Here is a 26,040-nt window from a genome sequence, read left to right as displayed (position 1 = left end):
GATATCTCCCGGCATGCCTCGCTCCGCCTTTCTCTCCCGCTGCCCAAGATGGTGAGTGATGGCGTCGGCGCGGGGGGGCTGGGGCCATCCGCCGCCATCTGCGGCCGCCCGCCGTCATCCGCTGCCGTCGATGGGCTGTGGTCGCGCCGCGAGGGTGCTCGGCTGGCGGGGGAGGCGGTGGAGCGGTGTTTCGTGCCCGATTTGCGGTGATGGGGGAAGGCCGCGGATGGGCCTGGCAGCCCGGGCCGGGAGCCTGTGGCTGCTGCCGGCTCGGGCAGCCCGGCCGGGCCGCGGGGCTTTCCCGGGGTAGGTCGGGTCCTGGTGGTCAGAAACGCGCCGTGGGGGTATTTCGGATGCTCTCGGGGAAGCGATCAACACGCTCGCTTTAATCCTTTTCTCTCTCGGGGTGGTTTATAAACCGTGTAAGTGTAAAGCAAAGGATGTTCTCTTTCTCTGGGAGAGCAGGGCGAGCATGGGAAGCCGCCAGGCTGGTGAAATGCCTAGGAAAACAAATGCATTTCCAGGGTGGGCGGGTAATTCCTAAGCATTCAAGTTTTAGAGGCAAAAGAAGACAGTGTGTATTTCTTTCTTGCAGCCGAAAGGAAAGAAGGCCAAGGGCAAGAAGGTGGCACCAGCCCCTGCTGTAGTCAAGAAGCAGGAGGCCAAGAAGGTTGTCAATCCCCTCTTTGAGAAGAGGCCCAAGAACTTTGGCATCGGTGAGTAAGTGGATATTTGGGATAGTTGATCCTATGGCTTTTTTTTTGTTCAATGAACAGATGTCTAAGTTATAAACATTAAAAACCACTGCAGACATTGTGCAGTGCTGCTCTCGTACAAGGCGCAGATGATGTGAAAGAATATTTGCTATCTGAGTGGTCGTGCTGACACATCAACCACCAAGATCACTGATGCTCCTGTGCCTTTCCCCTGCTGCTGCTCTGGATTTGGGGCAGCCCTGAGCTAAAGGCTGTGTTTTTTTAGGACAGGATATCCAGCCCAAGCGTGACCTCACCCGGTTTGTGAAATGGCCGCGCTACATTCGGCTGCAGCGCCAGAGGTCCATCCTCTACAAACGCCTCAAGGTGCCTCCTGCCATCAACCAGTTCACCCAGGCTCTGGACCGCCAGACAGGTGAGGATGTGCCCCACAAGGTTCTCTTGGCTTGGGTTGTAAATGGGAAGTGCCTCAGAAAAGGGCAAAGAAACCAAAATGAGTCTTAACAAAATTAAGCTGGACTGTGTCTGTGGACGTGTTTTAGGGAGGCTTTAATAGCAACCAGGGTGGTGTCAAAATCAGTTTGCTGCCTTAAATTTTGGATTGCTGCTGTGTATCTTGAAAAGGGATTTATAAAATACCAAAGCTCTATTTAGTGACCCAAACCCTGCATTAAATCTTAACTGTGATTCCATTCTTCCAGCTTCATGGAGGACTACCCAGGGTGGTATAAATAGATTGCTCGAGACATCTGTGGGAGTGCAGGTTTTGGGGGAAAACTGGCACTGAAGGAAGAAGGGATTTAGGGGTCTTCTGTGAATGCAAAAAACTTTGGGCCTATGTAGAATAATTCTTCCTCATAGATGCTCCTTGCTTTAAAAGAGCTACGTACCACCTCTAAGCATAATTGCTGTGGCATTTCTTCATCCAGTCAAGGAGCTCTCGGTGCCATCAGAGCTGCATGCAAACAAGGACTCTCAGGGTGCTCTTCTCTTGGGCTGTGCAGATGATGATCACTTTTTGCTGTGAAAAAAAAAGTGATGACAACCACCAAGATCGCTGATGCACTGCAGTATTTTTTAAAAAGAATGCTTAGATTTTCAGGTCATGCAACTAATTAGTAGATGTTTTCTTCCAGCCACACAGCTTCTGAAGCTGGCCCACAAATACAGGCCTGAAAATAAGCAAGAGAAGAAGCAGAGGCTGCTGGCTCGTGCTGAGCAGAAAGCTGCAGGAAAGGGAGATGCTCCAACCAAGCGGCCACCTGTCCTCCGAGCAGGTAACTTTGTACCTGAGCTGGGGAAACATGGCAGTGTGGCACTTTGGGAGAGAGAAAACTCATGGAGAGTTGGTTCTTCAGCCAGCCTTGGACAAGCTATGGCAATGATGTTATGAATTTCTTCACCTGAGCTCAAAGTGAAGAGCAAAACAGACGAGCTTTTTAACCCTGAGCTTTAGCAAATTGTCCATGAAATGTCTTTGTGCCACTGATGTTTTTGTAAAGTTTTTGTAACTTCCATAGTGCTGCTGTTCTATGGAATCAGAGTTGACTTGTAAGAAAGCTCTAGAAATGGACTGAGAGGAATCAAAGCTTATCTAGAACTTGTTTTTCAGGTATCAATACTGTCACAACTCTGGTGGAGAACAAGAAAGCTCAGCTTGTTGTTATTGCCCACGATGTAGACCCCATTGAGGTGAGCATGTTACAGGTTACCTGTGTAACTGGGGTTAGAAATGCTTTTAAGGCAAAAATGAGTTTTAGGACAAATTGCATGAAAGAGAATGCAGAAAAAAAATACACATTTTCCAGAACTGGCTGCTTGTGCATGTTTGTAGTTGTCCTGGTTGGACAGTGAGGCTGGGCCCTTGCAATGATGTTTTGAATTTCTTCACCTGAAGCAGCAGTGAAGAGCAAAACGAGCTTTTTAACACTGAGCAGTTGGCACAGCCCAGGCTGACAGGCAGCACAAAGGGCTGTTCTCCCTCAGTTGCTCAGCTCTCCCTTCCCTTCCAGCTGGTGGTTTTCCTGCCAGCCCTGTGCCGCAAGATGGGAGTTCCCTACTGCATCATCAAGGGCAAAGCCAGGCTGGGCAGGCTGGTCCACAGGAAGACCTGCACCTCTGTGGCCTTCACCCAGGTTAACCCGTAAGTGTTCTGGGAGCTCGCTTGATTTGTCTTGTGGAGAAAGCAAACTGCCCTAAACAGGCTCTAGGCAGGTGGGTAGCAAACTTGGGTCTCTCTGAAATAGTAAAATACAAATGCCACCTCTGTAGTGTCTGATAAAAATGTCTCTATCAAATTCTGAAGGTGCAATTATTTTGGTTTACCAAAAGGGTGGTTACTCTAAAATCCAAGCAGTGCAGATTCTGAGTGTTAACCCTTTGTAAGTGATGCTTTTGCTTAACTTGAAAAATTGGGGTGTCACTAGAAGCTCTCAAATTCTATGGCAAAATATTTATGGAAAATGTTAAATCAAGGCTCTAAAGGAACTAAAACTCTCATCAACAGGGAGGATAAGGGAGCCCTTGCAAAGCTGGTGGAGGCTGTCAAGACCAACTACAATGACAGATATGATGAGGTAAGATTCTGTGTGCTGCTGGCCTTGTCTTTTTACACTGTTAACATTCCCAGAAGGGAGAAATGGGACATAGTGACGTGAATTTATACTTGGGCATGTTACACCTAGGTTTGCTTACAGTGAACCCAGATTCTCTACCTGAGGATGGGGTAAAATGTGCAAGCTGTCACCAGGTTAGAAGTAAACCTAGGGCAAAGATTGTAGAGAGGGCAACAGCTTTTGCTACCTAAACTCCATATCCCAAATCCAGGAGTTATGGGATAGCTGAATCCAACATCCCTCATTGGGAAAGATCTTAAACTTTTCTCTTTGCTGCCCCAAAATGTAGTGTAATGCTTGAAATGTGCAGGACTTTTTAGTTGAGGGAGCTCTTCCCCTTGTGCAGAATTGAGTGCCACAGTGAGATGAGAGGTGGAGTGAGGTCTCTAATGTGTTGTCCTTTCCTTGCAGATCCGTCGTCACTGGGGCGGGAACGTCCTGGGTCCAAAATCGGTGGCTCGCATTGCCAAGCTGGAAAAGGCAAAGGCTAAAGAGCTGGCTACGAAGCTGGGCTGAAGATGTACTGCATTGCACCGTGTTCTCTGTACATAATAAACCCCAGCTGTTTCAGTGGTCTCTGTTCACAGGAGTGTTTTAGGCAGGGAGTATTTCAAAAATAGCTCTTGATTTCTTCTTACTTAGGACTGGGTTACCGTATGGGTTACACACAGTGGTACAGCCTTCCACACCTGCAGTGCCCCTTGCAATGAGGGCAGGCTGAGGGGGAAGAATCAAGACTTTCCTGAGTGCTGACTTGGTCTGGTGGCACTGGATGGAGGCTACCAAGGCTCCAGCTGCAGTGGTTGTTTTTGCCAGCCCTCATCTTGCAAAGCCACAGGCTGCCTTCCCCAGCTAGACCCGAGTGTCCACAGGAACCTCTAATTCAGCTTTGCTGCTGTTCCATGTAAGATGCATGATGCAAGTCACAAGGCAAAGACCTGAAGGCCTTTATTTATTCTGCTGCAACTGCTGTGAGCCATGCCTGACTTCAGGAAGGACTTGTTGCAAACAGGCTGATTAACAAAATCCTCAGGATTTGTCTTAAGGAAAAAAAATGGAGTTAGAATGTAGCTTACAACCAACCAGGATAGAAAAATGTATTTTTGAAGTTCAGTGCTCCCAAGCTGCAGCCAGATCACACTGGTGGGAGCTCAATTTGCAGGGATTGCTTCAAGTCTATTTGCAGCTTGATAATATGTTTGCTGAAACTGCTCTGGAATTCCAGGTACTTCAAGTACTTAGGACTGATCAGGCTCCTGTCATCCATAAAAGTCTGCTCTTGACTGTAGCACAAAGATGCTTCTTCCTTCCCCTCACAGAGGTACCTTCTGTATAAATTTCTTGTACCACAAGAAGGAAGTTGCAGCACACAAGCCGTACCTGTGAGAGAATCACACATTGGCACCTTTCCAGGGTGGACTGGGCCTCCCTAAGACAGCTGCAATAACCAAGCCAAACCTCCTGGCACAAACTATTTAGGTTAAAACTGGCCTTTTGTAGCTCAAGGGCTCCTCCAGAGGAGCCCAGGCAGGTCCCCCACCAGGTGACAATGTACTGATGTGCTGGGGCTGGTCCCTACCAGGTGACAATGAACTGGCTGGTCCCTTACCAGGTGACAATGTACTGCATGTGCTCGTTCCGCAGGCTCACCCTCGTCTGGCCCCCGATGGGCCCGCCCGGGACTGTGCTTTCTGTGGGGACAACACAGCCAAGTTAAATCCTTACCTGCACAATGTGGAGCTGCACTGTGTCTAAGAAGGGAAGAAAGTGATCAATCTGGTGCATACCCTGCTCTCACTCAGCCAGTGGTGTTCCCAAGTTCACAGAATCCCAGAATGGTTTGGGTTGGAAAGGACCTTAAAGCTTATCTCATTCCACCCCCTGTCATGCCTCTATCCCAGGGTGCTCCAAGCCCTGTCCAGCCTGGCCTGGGACACTTCCAGGGATCCAGGGGCAGCCACAGCTGCTCTGAGCCCCCTGTGCCAGGGCCTTCCCACGTTCCCAGGGAAGAATTCTTTCCCAACATCCCATCTAACCCTGCCCTCCGGCAGTTTGAAGCCACACCCTTTGTCCCATCTTTGATGCTCCTGACAAAAGTTTTTCTCCAGCTCGCTCACAGGCTCCCTGTCACCTTCAATAGACTGAGCTGGCAGAGCACAGGAAGAGAACTGAGGGGAAAGGGAGGGAGAGTGATGTAAATTGGACACGGGGCTGGGTTCCTCTGTGACTTACTGAAATCTGCATCGATGAAGATGGGCTCAGCACCAGTCACCTTGGCCATGGCCTCCAGGTCCCGGTAGTGCCAGCGGTTTTGTTCAATGTTGTTTTCAGGCACAAAGGGTTTCCTTTTTTCCGTTAACCTCACCACCCCTGTGAGATCAATCTCATCTTCAATCTGAGGAGCAGTGCAGAAAGAAAAAAGGAATGTTTCAAGACTGATTTCATATTCTGACACATTTCCTGTCAGGAAGATGTGGCACTTGAGGGCTCTGAGCATAAATGAAGTGGCTGTTCCCCTGCAGTGGGGCAGTCCTGTAACACAGCAAGGAAAAAAGCAGAACAGCTCCTTGTTTGTAAAACACGTTATTTACTTAACAAAAAGGTGGGAATTAAAGGTTTGTTGTCTTTGAAAATTGCAATGACTAATTAAATCACCTCCCATGATGCTGAACATAGCTCCTGCCTTTCTGGATTAGTGAGTGGTGCCTCTGGGTAACCAAGGGGCACAAAGTAACACCCCCCATTCCCTGGATCCCCCTTACCTGTCCCTTCAGCCTGGTCTCTGGTTTCAATTTATTCTTGGGCACAAATCCTCGGTTGACTAAAATCGTGACCCTAGAGTTACATAAAGAAGCACTGCTCAGGAGTGAAAGGGAATTTATTCCTGCTGCTGCCTAGAACTAAAGACCAAAGAAAAAAGCAACCCGCGTGTTTGCTGCCACTTTTGCTGTCACCTGAATGCACATTATAAAGGAATTTAAATACAATTTCAAATGGAGCCTCAATGACGTCACAGACTAAGAGATACTTTTTAAGGCAGGGAAATAGAGGTTGGATATTAGGAAGAAGTTTTTTACAAAAAGGGTGATAAAGTTCTGGAATGGTCTGCCTGGGGAGGTGGTGGAGTTACCATCCCTGGATATGTTTAAGAAAAGACTGGATGTGGAGCTGGGTCCAGGGTTTAGTTGAGGTGCTGGGGCTGGACTGGATTTGATGATCTTTAGTGATTCTGTGAATTCTGTGAGTGATAGATACAAACCCAACCACCAGGATTCAGATTTTCCAAGGAGAAGTGAGTGCCCCCATGGAGCAGGACCCTCCTGGACTCACCCAAGCTCTGTGCAGTAGAAGGGGGTGATGACGTTGGCTCCGTTCTCCGGGTGGGACGAGATCCTGCCGGCCTCGCGCGCCTCGCGCTCGGGGTCCAGCAGGGAGCGGGGCAGGAGGTACAGCTCCTTGGAGTGGTCAAAACGCCCCCGCACCTGCACGGGTCTGTACTCCAACTCCTTCAGTTCCATGGGGCTGCAAGGAACAAGAGGAAAACAAAATCTCAGCTGTGCTAGGTGAGTTCAATCGGGAGATTTTATTGCGGGGTTCTCCTTTTCCCTAATGGTTCACTCTGCATGGAGCCTGTTGGCAAACAGAGGCAGAAAACAAACAGCTCATGGAATATGGCTTAATGTATTTCAGCTGTCCCAGAGAATCAAATAGAGATGATCAGGAGCATCCAGGGAGAAGTTTTTTCCCACAATATCTGCAACCCAGGTATCACAGAGCAGGTGGGACTCACTGCCTGTGCATCCAGCCATGGGAAGTGTTTCTTTCCCATCCCACACCATGAAATCCAACAACTGAGCCCTTCTGAGAGTTGTGCCAGGTGACCAAGTGACCTTAAAAATCTCTCTCACATCTGACACAACTGCTCCACATGTCCTGCTGTTGCTCCAAGACTCTCTGTTGCAGTAACAATTCCTTTGGGACACCACAGACACCCAAGTCCTCCTTCCCCAGCGGTATTAAAAATGCCATGAATTACATCCCACATTCATCCTTCCCCATGCATTTAGAGTATCCCACAGGAAAGAACTGACATATCCTTTTACTAAAAATAAATAAATTATCAGGATCTCTTTCTAATTTGCTGGCACATCCCAATTTCCATTGCATCCCTTCATTTTCATGCAGGTCAGTTCAGCACAAGCTCATTAGTGCACAGTCCATATCTAATATTCCCAGTCAGTGCTCTGTAGACAACAAACCATCCCTGTTTCCATACTCCATTGTCAGAGGGATGGGATCTGCTCTGGTTCTTGATGCCAGCTGTGCAATCAAATCTAATTTCCACTTGCGCCGCTGAACCTGGAAATAAACAAACACAAAAGTAACTCCTGAGGGTAGAACAGAGCAATGTAACAACCCCAGCAAGCTTAAAACCTTGGTCATAATTTTCTCATCAGATCTGGCCTAAATCAGGGTAATTAGAGATATGAAAATGGAGGCTACTGAATTTAATTTGAAGAAATATTTATACTAAAATAAAAGTGTAAAAAAACAAAGACTTCCTTTAAAGACTTACAAGTGGACACTTGGAAAACAGAAATGTAAAATAACAGCAAATCTTTAACTTGCCTGTTGTCTGAACTAGATCAAACAGATGGAAAAACTTGACAGTCCTCATGTGCTCATTTTTTGAAAAAATGAAATATTTATTTGTACCTGCCATGTGCCGAGGCCGAACGTGGTCAGAGGGACAAGGAGAAGGCCCCATTTCAGCAAGGCATCCTCTCCAGATTTGCCAGCAGCTGCTGTAGAACTTTGTGGTCTGCAGAACCTCAAACAAACATCTACAAAAAAACAGAACGAGGAACAGGATTCAGAGAAGAGATGCTAAATTCCTGCAGGAAATATTACATCTTGGTATTAGGGTGAAACAGGGCAGAAGCCCAGACAAATATTTTCTTACCTTTAGTCTTCTGAACCAGACCAGAACCTCCCTTAGTTAGAGGACATCCAAAAAATGTCCTTCTGATCAAGCACTGTGATGCCTACACAGAATAATAAAGATCCTTTGTAATGTTGCTGCTTTATAAAACTTCTGTTTAGGTGATATCAGCGACTGATTGCGTGAAATGTTTTTTATCCATTGATTTAAGTCTCAAATGCGCAACTGCCTGTGAAACACTATGAGTTAGGCTATAATTTAAATGAAATAAGATAAAATTTCTGTTACAGAGCTGCCTATAGCAGAGCAATGAACTTTCATCCACGCTATCAGCAAACACATAAGAACTTAATCTATTCTTGACAGAAACAAAGGCCTACAGGGGACAGGATCAGGGAGCTGAAACAGGGGACAGGATGAGGGGACAGGAAAATGGGACAGGATGAGGGAATAGGATGAAGAGATAGGGTCAAGGGACTGGATCAGGATGAGGGGACAGGATGACTGGGCATGATCAAGGGACAGGATGAGGGGACATGATCAGGAAAAGAAGAAAGGGACTGGATCAGGGGATAGGATAATGGGACATAATCAGGGCACAGGATAATGGGACACGATCAGGGGACAGGATGAAGGGACAGGATGAGGGGACAGGATCGAAGGACAGAATCAGTGGCTTACCCGCCCCGGCCCCGCTGCCTCGAGCCTCCCCGGGCCTCGCCGCTCCCTCAGCAGCCTGGGCGCCGCTCGCAGCACCAGCGCGGCCATGGCAGCCCCGACCCGGCCCGGCCCGGCCCGGCCCCGCCCTGCCCGCGGCCCGGAACGGGAAACGCGGCCCGGCCCGGCCCCTCGCGATGGCGGCGCCGGGCCCGGGCGGCAGCGCGGCCGTGCCGGAGGTGCCCGAGGCGGAGCGGCTCTTCCTGAGGCAGCACCCGCTGCTCAGCCCCGCGGGGCCGGGCAAGGTGCGGCCGTGTGAGGGCTGTGAGGGCTGGGGGGCACCGTGAGGGTCCTGAGGGGATGGGGCCGTGATGGGGACGGCACCGCGTGGTACCCGATGGGCTCGGCCCCAGCGAGCTCCTGCCCCGAGGGGTTTGTGCAACGCTGCAAGGCCGGGGAGCAGAGCGCTGGTCTGTCCTGCCCTCCCCAGCCCGGGGATAGATACGGGAAGGGTGATCAGACATTGGAAGGGGCTGCCCAGGGAGGTGGTGGAGCCCCGATGCCTGGAGAACGACTGGACGTGGCACTGAGTGCCATGGTGTGGTTGACAAGGTGGGGATCGGTCAGAGGTTGGACTCGATGATCTCAGAAGTTCTTTCCAACAGAATGGATTCTGAGATTGAGTGGGATGAACCCCTGGGTTTCCTGACCATTTAATGTGTTTTTCAGGTGAGGTGCAAGCTGACAGGACATGAGCTGCCCTGTCGCCTGTCGGAGCTGCAGGCTTACACCAGCGGCAAGAAGTACCAGCGGCTCATAAAGGCAGCCAGAGAGTTCGACTATGGCACGTTTGAGCCCCACATAGTGCCCAGCACAAAGAATTTGTACGTATTCTCCCTCCCGTGTGTTGTGCTTTACACTTTGTTTAATCTCAGAAATAAAGTGGTTGGGCTTTACAAAGTTCTTAGGTCTTTATGGATTTGGGGAGACTGGGAAAAGCTTTATAAAGTATTTATCAACTTTGAGCAACTTGAAGTGCTTGTAAGTGAAAAGTTCTGAGGTCATAGCACACTTTAACTCTGTTGCTGGCTCTTTCTGTGTCTGGCAGACACCAGCTGTTCTGCAAACTCACCCTCAGACACATCAACAAGCTTCCAGAGCACGTCCTGCGTCACGTCCAAGGGAAACGCTACCAGAAGGCCCTGAAAACGTGTAAGTAGCTTTTGTGAAGCTGTACCAGGCAGCATTTCTTTCCTGAGCTGTTGAGACTCCAGCCTCTCTCTGAACTGGGTGGGACAGCTCTGTTTAAATAGACAGCAGTATGTTACTATGTGTCCTCCTCAGCTAGGAAGGAAGGGCTCAGATATAGGGAGCAATTGGCTTCTAGCAAATGCCTTGGAACATCCTTCCTTAAGAGGATCAGCTCTGAGACTCCCCCAGGGAGTGTGATTCGTGTGTCCAGCACAACTTGTGTTAACATCTTCCCTGGTCCATAGTGTCACTGTAGATGTATATTTGGAGCATGATGGACTTTGGAGTTGCTTTTCCTACAAGCTTGAGCTGGGAATGGGAGGACTCAGGGGCTGGGCAGTGATCAGCGCTGCCTGACCCTCTCTCTCAGATGAGGAATGCCAGAGGGAAGGAGTGGAGTACGTCCCTGCCTGCCTGAGACAGAAGAAGCAGCGAGCACAGCACCCTGATGACCAAACAAATGGGAGCAAGCAGCCTCACAGGAAAGAGGAGTTCTGGGAGCCAAAATCCAGCGAGGAGGATGGAGAGGACACAGATGACAGCATGAGTGACCTGTACCCACGTGAGTGAGAAACTTGGTGTCATCCATGTCATCCCTCAAGGGAGTTGCTTGGTTAATTGTCTCCTGGTTTCTTTACACTGCTGCCTGATGCTGGTGTGCCAGAGACACCTGACTTCATCCAGCTGGGAGTCCTTGGGTTTTGGAAAAGCTTACCTCCACCAAATAAGAAATAGTTAATGCTAAGTAATAACAAATTGGATCATCCAAGGTGTGAGGGAAGGGATACAAGATCCACTGGGATTTGTTGTTTTAGGAATTTCCACTTTCCATGTTTCTCAGCAAATCCTTGGCAGAAGGTGGTCAGGCTGTTCTGCTGATTTAGATCTGGAGGTGCAAATGCATCTTGCTGCAGGAGCAGGGGTGTAACACATGGCACCACCTGTGCTGACATTCCCAGAATGGGAACAGAAAGAGCATCAAGGCACATTTCCAATAAAACACCAGCATGTTTATTTCCCAAGTATTTCAGTAGTGACACGTGGTGACTGGAAGCAGCTTTAAAGCAAAGTGAGGGGAGGCAGAGCCTGTGTGCACAGGGAGCTGATTTTGAGCTGAATCTTTTTTAGCTGCACTCTTCCCAGAAAAAAACCCACCAGCTGCAGAGAGCACAAAGGGCAGCGATGACTTTGTGACAGACAACGAGGACGATGGTGCCAAGCAGAACGGAGAGCATGGGGCAAGGAGGGACAGCAGCAGAGCAGCTGGCAAGAGAGGAAAGGTGGGAATCATCCACTGCCTGCAGCAGCAGGGGGTGGGGAGCTGGGATCCCAGGCCGTAGGTGTGCCAGCTATTCCTGTCTGGGAACCAGCAGAAGGTGCAAAGCTGCTCAGAATAGATTTTTCCCTGTGTGCCAGACAGTGACTTGCATCCCGAGGTGTGAATTCCTGCCATATTTATGGCAATGTTTATCCTGGCTGGGCTAGTGAGGGATGTTCCTGCCTGTACGAAGAGCTCATCTTGGGTGGGATCCTGCCCCACGCCACTGTAGAAGGAAAGCTGATGTGTGTCCTGTGGATTCTGTAATTTTCTCCAAATACACAAAAAATTAAATTGTTTTGCAGTCCCAGAGTCCCTCTAGACCATTCTTCTGCCACTGCCTTGCTTTATAAATATGTCAAAGTAGAAGGTTAGGGCTGGATAAAGTTAGGATTCATTGCTGCAGGGAGCCTGTCAGTTTGTTCCTAATGAAACCATCAGAAAGGGCTGCTGAGCTGTAGGATCCTGGCTCCATGAGCAGACTTGGGCTCATTCTGGCTGTTGAAAGAGATCACACTCACTTGCTGTTTAAGCTGTCTCAGGCAAGGCTTGATCTGGATGTTGGAAATAAGCTGATTAACTTTTTTTTTCCTACAGAAACAGACAGGCCCTTTAAAGAAGAAATTCAAGAGCCATCATCGAAAACCCAAAAATTTCAAGAAAGCAACCAATGGGAAATAAATTTTATGATAAATACCTGGACTGAAGTCTGTTGTGTAACAGTTCCAGTGGAAGCACAGGATGAAGTGTCTGCTCATTCCAGTTAACTGTTGAAGGTGTGGAGGGGAATAATGGGCTGGAATGAAGTTGCATTCCCAAGAGCTTCAAGCCAGCTCCACACCGAGGGAAGGATGTCTGCTGCAGTCAAGTCCAGACAGCTCAGTTTTTTACAGAAAGCTGGTTTTTCTTAGGCAGGAAAGCACAGCAGCTCAGCAGTGGAGCATCACCAGCCACACACGCCAAGTGGATACAAAGATGCCATTGTTTTATTTTGATTGTTTTCAAAAATCAAAACATTTTCAAACACAACTAAGGTACAAAATACAGCATAAAATGAGAATTTATACTTATTTCTTTTTTTTTTTTCCACATAGAAAGCAAAAATATATTCAGAATGAATTCCAGAACACTTTGCAGAGCCAATTGGTAGCTGACATCCTGCTTGTGAGGGCTTCTCAGCCACGGGGAGAGGTCACTGAATTTCTGGGAGATGCACAAGTACAGCAGTGTATGTAGGAAACCAGAATCTTCTGTATCAGGACTCACAGTTAATAAGTCTGCACGTTGTGCTGCCTAGAAGTATCTGATAATGCCCTCCACCTAACTGTGCCCCTGGAATACTGAAGTATTCCTGCTGCAGGCGACAGCAACAGTTCCTTTTCTAGGGTCTTTTGTTGGAAAGGGGACTTGATTTTTCCAGAGGAAACTGGTCAATGTTTCAGACTAGTCTGTCATCCAGCTCCTTAGTTAGACAGGACACAGGGAAGTTGAGAAAGACAAGGGGCTACTTGCAGGAGTAGTTTGTGTCATCTATAAATACTATGAACAGCAACAGCAGTTCAGGTATCTGAGAGTGGCTGCCTTGATCAGTCTAGAACCGTTGTAAGACCTGCAGTGGAACAGTGAAACCTCCTGTGCTGCAGATCTGGGACTGAAAGGACCAGTTCGTTTAGCCAGGAAGAGTCAGGAACACAGAACACTGAGGTGAAGACTTCTCTTGCAAAACTTCCTTGAAAAGAAAGCCATCAGTGACCTGACCTTAATGCTGAATTCCCCTCCCATCAATCTGGACATGGGGGTTGGACTAGATGATCTCCAGAGGTCCCTTCCAACCCTAATCATTAATTATTCTGGGATAGCAACTGGCTTCCTCCAGCAGCAGCACATCTTGCCCTTACAGAGGCTATTATCCCCTTAAGATGATGAAATCAATGGTTTAACTTTCAACAGTGCTCTTCTATTTTTCATTAGTTCTTTCAGCCCAGTTTTCTCTCCTAAAAATCAACTGTTTAACTGAACTGTCCAGGTGAGTGTCCTTATCAGGAGACCCTGGGGAACAGCTCTCACTGGAGATGTTCAGCTGAATTCCTCCTTGAACAAAGAGCTGAGCATCTTCCTCAGGGGAGGCAACAGAGCAAGGAATCAGTGTAATGGCAGGAAGTTGGTAGGGCTCATGCTGTCTAGAATTCCTCCACAATCTAGTGAAACAGGTTCACACCTAGTTGACTAAGAGAGGACACAAGGCCTCCCCTGAGCAGCACTAAGCATGGTCATGGCACAGAGGTCGTGGCACTGAGAAGCCAAACAGGGCCTTCCCCTCCTCACCCTCCTGAGTTCCTCCCAGGGAAGGTTCATCCCTGGCTGCTTCTCCACTGCCCAGGCTTTGCACTCACATTCCTCAGCTATAACCGTTTGCAGAGGTGGGAACAGGGGCCACTTGCACATTTGCACCCTGCACAGCTCAGGGTGCTCTGAGGTGGCACAGGAGAAGGGGCTGTCCTGGAGAGCTCAGCAGCCCAGCTCTTCAGTCAGCTGGGACTCCTACAGCCAAGAGACTGACAGAAGTGAATCTAAGAAGCAAAGACTACAGATTAGGAGATTGACTGCTCTCATCTGGCAAGTACTGAGTGCACAGAAAAGGGGAGTTTCTGTAATTCTCAAGACATTTTCACCATTAACCTGCAATTCAAATATGAATTTGGGGTATATATGGATGGAAGCTGGTTAATAGCAGAAAGGAGCTTTTATTATGGAACCTGGAGCACAACTTGCCTCCCTTCTTGGGAATTCAGGGGGGGCAACTTTTGGGGAAAGAATGTAGAATAAAGAATTCTTTTGGCACAGAATTTTTACAGAATCTAATGTTCTGTCTCTTCAGGATTATCTCCCCCACTTCCTTTAAATCTGATTAGCAATACAGGATTCATGATTAACAATACAGGATTTCCCCTTGTTCCCCTCAAGGGCAGAACTGGGACATGTTAGAAAATCCTCTCCCTTTTCTTACCCAGAAAGGAGCACAACTACTTCCAGGGTTTTCTTTTTGCCTTCTGTTCAGGAGCAGGAAAGACCCTTCCCTGCTGAACAAAAGGGAATTACAGGCTTCTGAGCAGCAAAATGACAGTGATTTTCTGGGTTTTCTTTGATGCTGCTTTCCACCTTGATAAGCAATGCTATAACCAGCCATGGAACTCCTTAAGCACAAGACAGTTTTGATGAGGGCAAGAAAGGGGAACCACTTTTTTAGTTATAGCTACAACGCAACACCACACTGAATGATCCAGCTGTATCTGCTCACCTTTCTGCAAATTTTAAGACATTGCTGACATTCCAGACAGCAACTGTTCTACTGCAATTCACTGAAGCATCAGCAAAATGCAGGTTCCTTGGGTTAGTTCCAAATCTAGGAAGTTAGAATAAGCCTAGGCAACATTCCTTGAAGAAATAGGATTTTATCTATTGTATTACTGGTGCCACAGTAAATCAAATTCGAAACATCTGTGCCTTTATAGGAAGGGGGCATGTACGTGTAAAATGCTGGCAGTTTTTGTTGAATCCATAGAGAATCAGTTCTGGACTTAGTACAGTATGTCCCAAGAAGTGTTGCTATTCCTGTTACCACTCTTTTTTCTTCTCATCCATGGAGACTCCACCAGGACCCAGTGCAACCACGAGGAGGAGCCCTCCAATGACAGACATGGTCTGGAAGAAATCGTATTTGAGGAAGTCGTGCATGGGCTTGTAGGCTGGGACGGTCCAGAAGGCATTGAAGTAGATGTTGATGCCAAAGAGCCAGATGACCAGAGTCAAGGCAGCCAGCTTAGTCTTGAAGCCAATTGCCACCAAGATAATCAGGGCTGTGCCCACAATGTTCTGCAGAATCTGCAAGGAAAAAAAGTCATGAAAAAAAGCCATTTACTTACACAGTTCTTAAATACATACACCAACATCAAAATAAAATAAAAATAGATACACCAGAGCAGAGCTTGGATAAGTTCAGTTCTCATGGCACAGATATCCCAATAATATTTTCTAAAGTATTAATTTTTGTCACAGACATATTTTATGAAAAATCCTTTTGCAAGGATCCTTTCTGTTGAGAAGCTGAGAGACCTCAGAAATGAAATGTAAACAATAATTATCTGCTGCTGTGGAATGCAACAGGTGGATCTGTGATTGGTCTTCTGTGGTTGTTTTTAATTAATGGCCAATCACAGTCCAGCTGTCTTGGACTCTCTGATCAGTCACAAGATTTTATTATTATTCCTTTCAAGCCTTCTGATGAAATCCTTTTTTCTATTCTTTTAGTACAGTTTTAATATATCATTTTCTTATATATCATAAAATAATAAATCAGCCTTCTGAAATATGGAGTCAAGATTCTCATCTCTTCCCTCAACCTGGGACCCTTGCAAACACCACCACAAATTTTACTTAGAGATTTCAATAAGCATTGAGCAGATCCTGCAGGCAACCTGGGCACTGGTGCTACATTCTAGTTGCTCAACTCATACTTTAATGCTGAGATACTTACAGAAAAGAAGTTCAGGTCAAAGTGTAGCAGTGTCATGAACATGAGGACAAGCAGCACACGTCCCCCCAGCTGCATGTACTGCTTTGGGGAGCTCTCCCTCATGGTGGGGACACCAGCAAACATGCTCTTCCCCTCTGAGCGGGACTCAGCCAGAAGCAGCAGCAAGCCTCCCCCAAGGGCCAGATTCCTACACAAATGGGGAAAAAGGAAAAGAAAAAAAAAAGCAATTTAGTACAGCTTGCACTGATCTAGATCTGTAAAGTCTTATCTGACAATTTCAGTGAGGATCTATGTGAGAGTGAGGAGTGACTTGCTGTGCACTGTGGGATGTGTTGGTCTGTGTTAAGACTTCCCACCCCAGCAGCACTCAGCACAGCCAGGATTTGTGGGAACACAGCCTGCCAGGGAAGCCCAGCACCCACCACTCAGGCACAGTTGCTTCAGGGGCTGTTACAACACAAATTCCGTTGCGTTCAAGTTATTCTGTACCTCAGGTTTAGCCATATATGCCAAAGTAGTTCAGAGGTTGCTTTGAGAAAACAGAGCAGCAGCACTGCTGAAAAGTTACACATTGACAGGGCTGTAGTAAGCCCAGAGTGCAGCTCTTGTGCTGGCCTCCCCTCAGAGGGGTGCAGAGGCAGCAGCCAGCCATCACTCAGGGCTTGACAGGAAAGCTCAGGTTTAGAATCTTGTCTTCTCCTTAGAGAAGGTGTTAAGAGGTTTAAAATCCCAGAAACAACTCCAGTGACCATATGCTGTAGTTTTCTCAGAAAATGGCTTCAGTCATGCAGAAGCAGAGTTGCTATTTTAGCCATTTAGGAAATAAAAGCAACTCTGATCAAGTGCAGACAGTTGGTTGAGCTCTCAGCCAGGTTAGCAGCAGAAGCACTTGGTTCTTAGTGGGTTAGGATTAGTCTTTCCCTTCCTGAGCCTGCTGCCTACTATTTAACACCCTGATTTTTTAGGAGCTATCATTTCTTCTTTAATGTAAATGCATCAATTGTAAAATCTTTCTAGTAAATACTATGTACAAATGTCATTTCCTCTGCCCCCAAGTGTCAGTTTTCATTCTGTTTCCATAAAAACTTCCAGAAGCAGGCATACCTCATCAAGAACTTCAGGTCCCATAGAATGCTGTATGCAATAGTCTAGGCAAAGAATAAAACAGGTTAAAACACCATATAAATGACACTGAAGTTCTGAATTTCTGTTACAATCTCAAGTCTGTATCAGACACAGCACAGTTTGATTATAAATACAATATAGTGAGGGAAACAAGGTAATTACATCAGTGTGGTAATGAGTCCATGTAACACAGAGAAGGGAAGGCAGAATTTGATTTGTGCTTTAGGGCCCCCAAAATTCCCTGGTTTTGTAGGGGAAGGATGCTATTAGATAGGATCCTTTTGTGATGGGAACACAGCTGAAGGCCAAAGCAACTGCAAGTTCCACATTTGGCTCATTAACTGACATCCAGGTAAATTGCCAGTTACTTCTGCTAAATTGGTCAAGGTCAAGTATTGAATGAATGTCTCCAAGATGACTAATTGCAATTACATCTATTGGGCACATCAGGAGAACAGAAGCAGCAAAATAGTTCAATGCCATCAAGGACTGGCACTAAGCCAGGCTGGCAAAAAATTCCAGGGTTGCAAGTTATATTTAAACATGTTGGGAGTACTAGGGCTGAGAGATTTGAAAGGTACAGTTTAGAAGGGATGAAGATTTAAGCCTCCTACCTGTAATGCTATAATTCCAAACAGTCCAAAGCAGGCATATTGCACAAAGTTCCTACTCAGCACCAGGATACAGCCACCTGAGGTGGGGAAATTAAACACAGTTACACTTGGAAAAGCTCCTGCAAGAATGCTAACTTGGATTTTCCTTTTTCTTTTGTGAGATAACTGTTAGGCCCATCATGCTGTATTCCTTTTCCTTAACAAGATAAAACCCAAAACCTTTCTCAAAACTTCCATCAGAAAGCACCAACAGCCTTTGTCACGTCAACATGAGGACTGGCAACTGTATTAAATTAAGGTGACTCTACAAAAATTAGTGAGGGCAAAAAATCTAAATCAAGACACAAAATAGCAAATTGGCAATCAGGAACAGTAAATCGGGGACATAATATAAACAGAACAGGATTTTTCCTCTCTCCTGAAGGAAAGGCTGTTCTGACAGCCTGAACCCACTCAGCAGTGCACTCCTTCTGGGATTATTTTGATTCCTGGGTTTTGGAAAAATTTCTGACACAAGCACCTCCCTCAGGCTTAAATGCACCCAGGGTAAGATTTTGCCTTGGAGATGAATGCCCATAAAACAGGAGGCTGAGAAAGTCTCAACATTGCCCTGTTCAGACAAACAGGAGTATTTAATTTAAAGAACTCTGGGTGTGGCTCACATGGGTGCATGTACAGAACTGAAACCAGATTGACCTGATGGATTCTTGGCATCTCTGACTCAGAGGCAGTGTGTCACAAGAAGCTCTCTATGACTGCTTCCAGGAAAGGCTGAAGCAGGTCGATTCAGAGCTCTTTTCAATTCATTCAGCCCATGTAGTACTATCATTTCTGAGCTGTCAGGAGCTATGAGGAAATCAGTGAGGCATCCCACGCTGCCATGATTAACAGGGCTGCAGCCTGCACCTGAACAGCCCCAGAGCCACTTACTCAGCTGCCCAAAGAGGTTTAGGATCACAAAGATGGAGGCCAGGAAGTAGCCACAGTTCCACGTGCCATCGATGTAGTCCCTCTGTTCACTCCACTGGAACCACATGCGGATGCCATCCTCCAGGAAGGTGCTGATCAGGCACAGCCGGGCCACGTGGGGCAGGTACTGCTTGGTCACCCTCAGGAACTGCAGGGGCACACAGGGCATTAGCAGGGAAGGCAGAGAAAGGGACACTGCAGGGATAACACAGCCCTGCTCTCTGCACACTGAGATCAGCAGCTCTCATGCACTCAGGGTCACCAACATCCAGAGAGAGAAACTGGGACTTGGATTTAATGTCTTCACCCACTGGGAGCAGCAGGGGAAACCTGTTGGCATTCTCCACTGGACTAGGAGTTGGAAAAAAGCAGAATCCAGCAGCACATACAGGAACTATGCTTTGATGGAGTTCTCACTAATGAAGGCTGACCTTGGTTTTAGTTTCTCTATCTCAGGGTTTCATGTTACAGCTCAGCTATCAGATAGCCCAGAGCTGAAAGGGCAATCCTGCTCCCACCCCTGAGCTCAGGCACTCAGCACCCTGAACAACCCAGACTCAGGGAGCCAGGCTGAGAGAAGACAAGTTCTGTACAAATTAAAAAAAAAAAAAAAAAACAAACAAACCACTAATTGTTTGTCAAACTCATTCCCTCCAACAGCTCAGTGCAAACAAAGCATATGTACTTGAGCAGCAGCAGATCTTAGCTCCACATAACCACTGCATGGAACTGCACCCTCTGTCCTCTAGGCAGGTTTTCACTTCCATTCAAAGGAGCATCCTCTGCTCCTGTGAAAGGAAACAGAGGTTTATAGCCACAGTTCAGTGCAGTGGTTAAAAGGAAATGATATCATCATGCAACAGATGCAGAGCTTTAGTTTTTGGGAATGGAAGATGTGTCTGGGTCCCCTTCATCTTGCAGGCTCTTGCATCAGTTTGCTCTGCAATTACAATTAAAGGAGCAAATACAAAATTGTCAGAATCTAGAGGGTCGTGTTCTATAGGGCTGTGGGGTGCACAGGAAACCTTACTGCCTCTGGGTTAGGACAAGTGTCTAATTGTCAACCCATTTTCTAGGCAGCACTGGTTATTACTTAATTGAGACTTCCAGCAGGAAGGAGACAAAAGCCACTTCTGACAGTTTATTCCTGCCAGCAGCAATCAGTCAATACTAAAAGCTATGCAAATGACAAGCCTAGCTCACTGTGCAATTACAGATTATCACAAGAAAAAAAAAAATCAGCAAACATCCTTAATGGTCAATTAAATAGTTAATATTGGAACAAACTGCACTGTTGTACTACCTGTATCCAGAGTCTAAGGGTCAAAATTCACCTTAATCAAATGCATTTTAAGTGCAGCTGTACTCTGCCTCCTGAAGGCTGCCACTTCAGGCTTTTTTAAGCCATGTCAACAGTTGGATGAATGAGTCAGAAGACAATTTCTGATCTTTGTCACTCACTGAATGAGACACACATCTTGGTTTACAGCTTTCCTCCCTCCTGGGTTTCACTGTGAGGTCGAGGAAACTTGCTGAGGAATACTAAGAATAAAGTTCTGACAAACCAGAAGTTGTTTGTAAGATACAGAACAAGCAACTTTGGTCTAGAAAGAAATGAAAGAAGACAAGTGCTGGGGATCTGTAAGGAAAGGATAAAAACAGTGCTGTGGAAAGGCTGAAAAAAGCAGCAAATACAGAATATCTTCCTCTAGGCCTCATCTTTGCTGTTTTGAAGCAGGAGTTGACCTCATTTTCCCCTTCCCTTGAGCCATGAAGAGCACAGGTGAAGGATCCAAGAAGACATTTAACATTTACCTGTTCTCTTGGCTCACACAGAGGGAATTTAACACTGGCCATTAAACACGAGTGCACACATCCAACGGGCTCCAGACAAGTCAGAGAGGCTGCAGCCCATGGCTGCTCCAGTGCTTAGCAACCTCAGAGCACACACATCAGCCCTGGGCACCCACAGCTCCTGGAGCTGCACTCAAATTAAACCCCCTGCACACAGCAAACTCAAATAAGCTTCAGAAACAGCAAGGGGAAAAAAAAGCCAAGCCAAAGGAACCAGGAGATCCAGAGAGAAAGGAAAAGAACAACTACACCACAACTACAGGAAGAGAATCTAACAGGCATCAAATGATCTCACAATTAGAGGATCTGGGTGTAAATCACTCGAGTAATTTAACTAAAGATGGAATAAATGACAAGAAACAGGAGAGCTCCAGCAGTGGGACTCAGTGAATAGCACCAGTCACCCTGGGTCTGGCCCTGCACAGCACCAGCACTGTGTGGCTCAAAAGCTGCACCCTGAGCCCACTTCCTTTAAGATTCACACAGACAAAGTGGCACACATGGGAAAACTGCAGTTTGATATGTACAGCTAAGAAATGGGACCTGAAACACATCCTGCACTGAGCACAACACACCCAAATCCAAATCCACTGATGGAGGTGGCAGAATTAAGCTCACAACATTAAAAAACTGTAGGGCTTTTTCTGCTCTGGGCTCAACTGCTCTCCACATGTCCTGTCTCCTTGGAAGAAGTGAAACATCATGAGAAAAGACAAGAAAATGCTAAATAAAACTATTTTAAAGAAGAACAGCTGGTTCTGTGCTGGCAGCCAAGTCACTGACATATGCCAGAGGGGCTTTGTGTTGCCACTTCCCCCTCTAATGGGATTAGAAAGGCAAATATAGATTTAAATGCTCCTTTAAGTTTACAACCACAGATGTACAAGAAGATCCAGGGACCCCTTAATCAAAGCTCTGCTCAACCCCCCATTTTTCTAAAGGGAGACTGAAATTTTCAAACCCATAAAGGCCTGACCAAAAGAGAGACAATAAAGTGATTCATTTGGACCCAACCTCCAACAGTTTCAAATTTGCTGAAAGTTCACTCTGTTTTGATAAAAGTGGATAAACCATGGTACAATTACAGGTATTTTAAGTCCAATAAATGGACATGAGTTGGAAATTTTTGCAGGTATGTTCTGTCCAGGCACAAAGCCCTTTCCTGTGTATTCTTGGATCAGGGAAATTCTGATTATGGTGAGGAACAGCACTCTGCTCATCTGTACAGAAACCCTCCTGAGCTGCACAGCACTATTAGTCTACAGCTTCTGATAAGGCATATCCCAAATATCTTGAACACTTTGAAGGGATTGCTTTGTTCTGGGAGAACAAATTCCTCCAGCAGCCTGGGACACCACTGATCATTCCTGGGAAAGGATGCTCAATCCAAAGAGAAAAAAAAAATCACTTTATTTTACCAGCTTGGATACATTCACTCAAAGAGATCCCAGCCCAAAATCATAGGGACAGCAAAACCCATCACATTCATTAGCCCAGCACCTACAAATACTTTAAAAACTGGGAATAGGCTTTCCCATTTATTTCCAAAGGCAGGAAGAGGGCTCTGACCCACTAGAGCATTGCCAGCAATATTAATTAGGTTTTTAATTGCAGGAAGATTTCTCAATGCTCTTCCCTTCTGAAGTGTGCTTTATACCAATTCCCTTTTCCAAAAGGCTATTTATTAATGAAACCTTTAAAATGGTACTTTTAGTAATTTATTGCATTTTACTACCATTCTTAATGGGAAATTTTTTCCTCAGCCTAACCAGAACAGGCTACTTGGCTTATAATGATAAACAACCAATGCATTGCCATGACAAAGTTCTAGAGAGTATTTCCAAATTCAGTTTTTTAAAATCTAACTGACAAAGTTCAGACTAACAATGAAATGTTCTCTTCTCCCTTCCATTTTCTACAAAATAGGATATTGAGGACAAGAAATAATGGGTTCAAACTGAAATCTAAGCTGGAAATTAGGGAGAAATTCCTCCTTGTGAGGGTGGGGAGGCCCTGGCACAGAGTGCCCAGAGAAGCTGTGGCTGCCCCATCCCTGCAAGTGCCCAAGGCCAGGTTGGACAGGGCTTGGAGCAACCTGGGAGAGTGGAAGGTCCGTGGCAAGGAGCAGGACAAGATGGGCTTTAAGGTCCCTTCCAACCCAAATGGTTCTGTGATTCTGTATCGGAATTATCTGGGCAAGACAGATCAGCATTTATCTCGGAAAATGAAATAAACACCCCCAGTCTGGCTCTCCCTGCAGCCCTCTCACTGCTGTGCAATGACTCAATAGTCTCCTCACTTTTTTGCTCAGGAATCTTTTTTTCTGAACAGCAGAAATGCCAAGCACCCACATTCCTAATGATTTATTCCTAAAGATTATTACAGACACTAGGAAAGTTGCCTGAGATCTGCTCCCTCTTAGGAAGGGATTACAAAGGACAGACAATCCTAAACACTCTCTGCAAGCCCCAGATACAGCTATTTTCAGTACAGTGGCTCCACTGAAGGGGCTGCCAAGTAATATTTTAACAAAATCACTAAAAATCAGCTTAATTTCTGAGTATGTAAATTACTGAGTTAGTAACACTGGGCTGGTGTTAGTGTCCCCTCACTGCACTTCCTTACAGCTCAGAGCAGCATATTATCAGTATTCTCACCCCCAGTATTGCCTCACTCGACCTGAACATGGAGATAACTGAACCAAATGGGGGAAAAAAAAAGCTCAATTTTTTCTCTTGCCAGTTCAGCTCCCCAGTTCAATGACAAAAGTGCTGGTGAGAGAGAAAAGGGGAATGTAGCCTTGGGAGAAGTAGGACAAGCCCTTTCACTGACAATTGGCTGTCTGGCAAGCTTAGCTGCCTGTGAGACAGTGCACAGTTCACCTCTGGATTAACAGCCACTCACTACTGCTGAGCATCTTGGCATCTAGGGCAGAATTTGTTAATTCAAAGGGAAATTACAGTATCTGAGAAAAGCTAAGCTTTACCGTTTGAATTTAAGGAACAGATTATTCTTGCTTTTGTAAGAGACATTCAGGATTTGCTGATAAGCCATGGAATTAACTCTAACATTTTCCCACAGGGGTTTTATGCTACAGAAATTAAGGCTCATTATGTGTTGAGCACTAGTACAGAGAGTGGAAAAATCAGTGAGAATGCATTCAGCTCTCAGAACAGCCATTGTCCAGCCTCCACCAGGGGAGTTTCAACACAATTTCAGTCCAAACATTCCAAGTACTTTTTTTTAATCCAAGATGAACTAACAGCTCCTGTAATGCCAAGTGTTAACTTCACAATATATACCAAAGGTTAGTGTTTAGCAAGTCACTCCTACATTGGTGTGACACTGAGCTTTAGCAGCACAGACAGCACTGAAAGGTTCTGATTGAGCTACCAGGCAGAATTATCACAGGAGTTATTACTCAGAACACCATAAAAATTCTTTTGCAATCTGCTGGTAAGAGGAGCAAAACTCTAAATTCTGCAGCTTAAGGCAAGACTCATCTTTAAACAGGATGTGGCCAAGCACAAGTGAATTTGTGCCATTTAAAACTCACTTCAGGAGGAGGCAAACTACATTTAAGCTGGACAAAAGAGCTTTCAGCAGAGTGAAAAAAGGGGTGTTAAGGACATCTAGAAATAACCCCACAGGAATAAATAGAGAGGTGTTATAAAAAGGTCAGGACAAGCATTGCAAATTTTGGCAAGTAATGTGAACACTGCAGTGATGGTTTACTTTCTTCTCTAAAAGGAGCAAGGGGACAAGGTAAACAGAGAATGACCAAAATAATCCAGATATCCCTTAAACTGAGTATTCCACACACTACAAAAAGCCTTAATCTAAAACTCTAAATCGAGTTTTCCTTCTTCCATCCGTGGGTGGGGAGGAAGTGCAGAACAGGTTTTCCCAGTGAAATCAGTGAAAGACAGAGGCAGCAGAGCCCCCTCAGAGCTGTGACGTGTTATTGTGCACCACACAACTCACACTAAATCACAGCGGTTGTGGAACCAGGCAGAATCAGATTTTCCAGCCAATTTGCTGAATATGATTACTTGCTGCTTCTCATTGTCGATTAGATGAATCACCATGACTGTGAAGATCTTTGCAACACCATCCCCAGCAGAGCAACTACTTACACTCAAAATAATCCTGTTGTCAGACATTGTAAGAGATCACAAACTTCTATTTAACAGAGAAATCACTCGGGCCTCCACTGAAATAAACGTAAGAAGGTTTACAAGACAACATCAGCTTGTTTGCTTTCATTTGCCCCAATCCTGAGCACAGCACCACGGTGCTGACCAACCTTTTCCAGTTTGGGCTTCGAGAAATACATCAAGGTTTCACGAAATCACAGAATGGTTTGGGTTGGAAAGACCCTAAAGCTCATTTTGTTCCAAACCCCGGCCATGGGCAGGGACACCTTCCACTGGCCCAGGTTGCTCCAAACCCTGTCCAGCCTGGCCTTCAACTCTTCCAGGGATCCAGGGGCAGCCACAGCTTTTCTGGGCAGCCTGTGCAGGGCTTCCCCACCCTCACAGGGAGGAATTTCTCCCTAACATCCCATCTAACCCTGCCAGCTTGGATAACCCGGTCAGTCTCCCATCCCTGCCAGCTCACACCGGTCCCCCACACCCCTCTGTGCCCTCTCCACCAGCCGCGACGGCTCCTGCTCTGCTTCCACTTAATCCCTCCCGAGAGAAGCGCTGTCCCCAAGGAGAACTCGCTGTCCGAGGCCAGGGGCGGCCGCTGGGCCTGCGGCGGTGGGAGCCGGGCCCGGGGTGCCCTCGGAGACAACTTACAGGAAACTTCCAGGAAAGATGGAAACAGAAACAGGCAGTGGGAAGGCAAAGTAGACTGGCTACAAATCGAAAGAGAGAAAACTTAGGCTGGGTATGAGCAAGGAATTCTTCTCTATGAGGCCCTGGCACAGAGAAGCTGTGGCTGCCCCTGGATCCCCGGCAGTGCCCAAGGCCAGGCTGGACGGTGCTTGGAGCAGCCTGGGCCAGTGGAAGGTGTCCCTACCCATGGCAGGGGCTGAACGAGACGATCATTAGGATCCCTTCCAGCCCAAACCACTCCATGGCTCTATAATTCCATAACCCCACCGCCCCGCCGCAGCGCGGCCCCGAGGCGGCAGCGACCCCGCCGCCATCCCGGCCTGCCTCAGCCGGGCCCCTCAGCGTGGCCCCGCCGCACAAAGGCTGCCGGGCGGGCGCAGGGTGGGGGGAATGCGGGCGGGCACGCACCTGGTCGGCGAAGTCCTCGGCGGTGTTCATAATGTCGTTGTGGCCCATGGCGGGGCCCGGGCTGGCTCGGGGCGGGCGGGGCGGTGGCGGGGCCGGGCCGCGCTCGGTGCAGGCGCTGCCACGTCGGACGGGCCGGGCCTTGAAGGCGCCGCCGCGCCGGCGCGCGGGGGGCGGAGCCTCCCCGTCGGGACACGCC

General features: G+C 47.0%; 4 protein-coding genes and 4 non-coding genes across 9 annotated transcripts; 6 read left to right on the top strand and 2 right to left on the bottom strand.

Moving 5' to 3' along the window:
* The first annotated feature begins 8 nt into the window (after positions 1–8).
* On the top strand, positions 9–3,906 carry RPL7A (ribosomal protein L7a). The gene is made up of 8 exons (XM_030961601.1): positions 9–51; positions 596–716; positions 982–1,131; positions 1,853–1,993; positions 2,329–2,408; positions 2,729–2,859; positions 3,223–3,292; positions 3,743–3,906. Exons 1-8 carry the CDS (start codon positions 49–51, stop codon positions 3,845–3,847), a joined length of 801 nt encoding a protein of 266 aa, XP_030817461.1. The 5' UTR covers positions 9–48; the 3' UTR covers positions 3,848–3,906.
* LOC115911094 lies at positions 840–913 on the top strand. The gene has a single exon (XR_004061241.1). It is a non-coding gene; the product is annotated as a small nucleolar RNA SNORD24 (small nucleolar RNA).
* LOC115911095 lies at positions 1,716–1,781 on the top strand. Its single transcript, XR_004061242.1, has one exon. It is a non-coding gene; the product is annotated as a small nucleolar RNA SNORD24 (small nucleolar RNA).
* Positions 2,093–2,170, top strand: LOC115911093. Its single transcript, XR_004061240.1, has one exon. It is a non-coding gene; the product is annotated as a small nucleolar RNA SNORD36 (small nucleolar RNA).
* LOC115911092 lies at positions 2,581–2,654 on the top strand. The gene has a single exon (XR_004061239.1). It is a non-coding gene; the product is annotated as a small nucleolar RNA SNORD36 (small nucleolar RNA).
* A 348-nt stretch (positions 3,907–4,254) lies between the features above and the next one.
* Positions 4,255–9,058, bottom strand: LOC115910981 (surfeit locus protein 1). 2 transcript variants are annotated; one of them, XM_030961598.1, is made up of 9 exons: positions 8,955–9,058; positions 8,295–8,376; positions 8,048–8,175; positions 7,608–7,690; positions 6,662–6,853; positions 6,094–6,166; positions 5,564–5,726; positions 4,941–5,022; positions 4,255–4,711 (listed from the first exon to the last, which is right to left on the bottom strand). In XM_030961598.1, the coding sequence occupies exons 1-9, from the start codon at positions 9,039–9,041 to the stop codon at positions 4,645–4,647; spliced, it is 957 nt and encodes a 318-aa protein (XP_030817458.1). In that variant the 5' UTR covers positions 9,042–9,058; the 3' UTR covers positions 4,255–4,644. The 2 variants fall into 2 exon arrangements, with proteins under 2 accessions (XP_030817458.1, XP_030817459.1); XM_030961599.1 differs by lacking the exons at positions 8,295–8,376; positions 8,955–9,058 and having other exon boundaries at positions 7,591–7,690; positions 8,048–8,097.
* A 53-nt stretch (positions 9,059–9,111) lies between these two features.
* Positions 9,112–12,201, top strand: SURF2 (surfeit 2). The gene is made up of 6 exons (XM_030961603.1): positions 9,112–9,235; positions 9,660–9,814; positions 10,039–10,142; positions 10,552–10,743; positions 11,310–11,461; positions 12,097–12,201. The coding sequence occupies exons 1-6, from the start codon at positions 9,128–9,130 to the stop codon at positions 12,178–12,180; spliced, it is 795 nt and encodes a 264-aa protein (XP_030817463.1). The 5' UTR covers positions 9,112–9,127; the 3' UTR covers positions 12,181–12,201.
* Positions 12,202–12,460: 259 nt separating this feature from the next.
* SURF4 (surfeit 4) lies at positions 12,461–25,975 on the bottom strand. The gene is made up of 6 exons (XM_030961600.1): positions 25,845–25,975; positions 18,703–18,889; positions 17,773–17,849; positions 17,138–17,181; positions 16,034–16,220; positions 12,461–15,381 (listed from the first exon to the last, which is right to left on the bottom strand). Exons 1-6 carry the CDS (start codon positions 25,890–25,892, stop codon positions 15,115–15,117), a joined length of 810 nt encoding a protein of 269 aa, XP_030817460.1. The 5' UTR covers positions 25,893–25,975; the 3' UTR covers positions 12,461–15,114.
* Between the last annotated feature and the right edge of the window lie 65 nt (positions 25,976–26,040).

Source organism: Camarhynchus parvulus, chromosome 17 (genome assembly GCF_901933205.1).
Source record: "Camarhynchus parvulus chromosome 17, STF_HiC, whole genome shotgun sequence".
NCBI lineage: Eukaryota > Metazoa > Chordata > Aves > Passeriformes > Thraupidae > Camarhynchus > Camarhynchus parvulus.
Note: the sequence above shows the minus strand (reverse complement) of the source record. Positions and strands in the feature narration are given on the sequence as shown.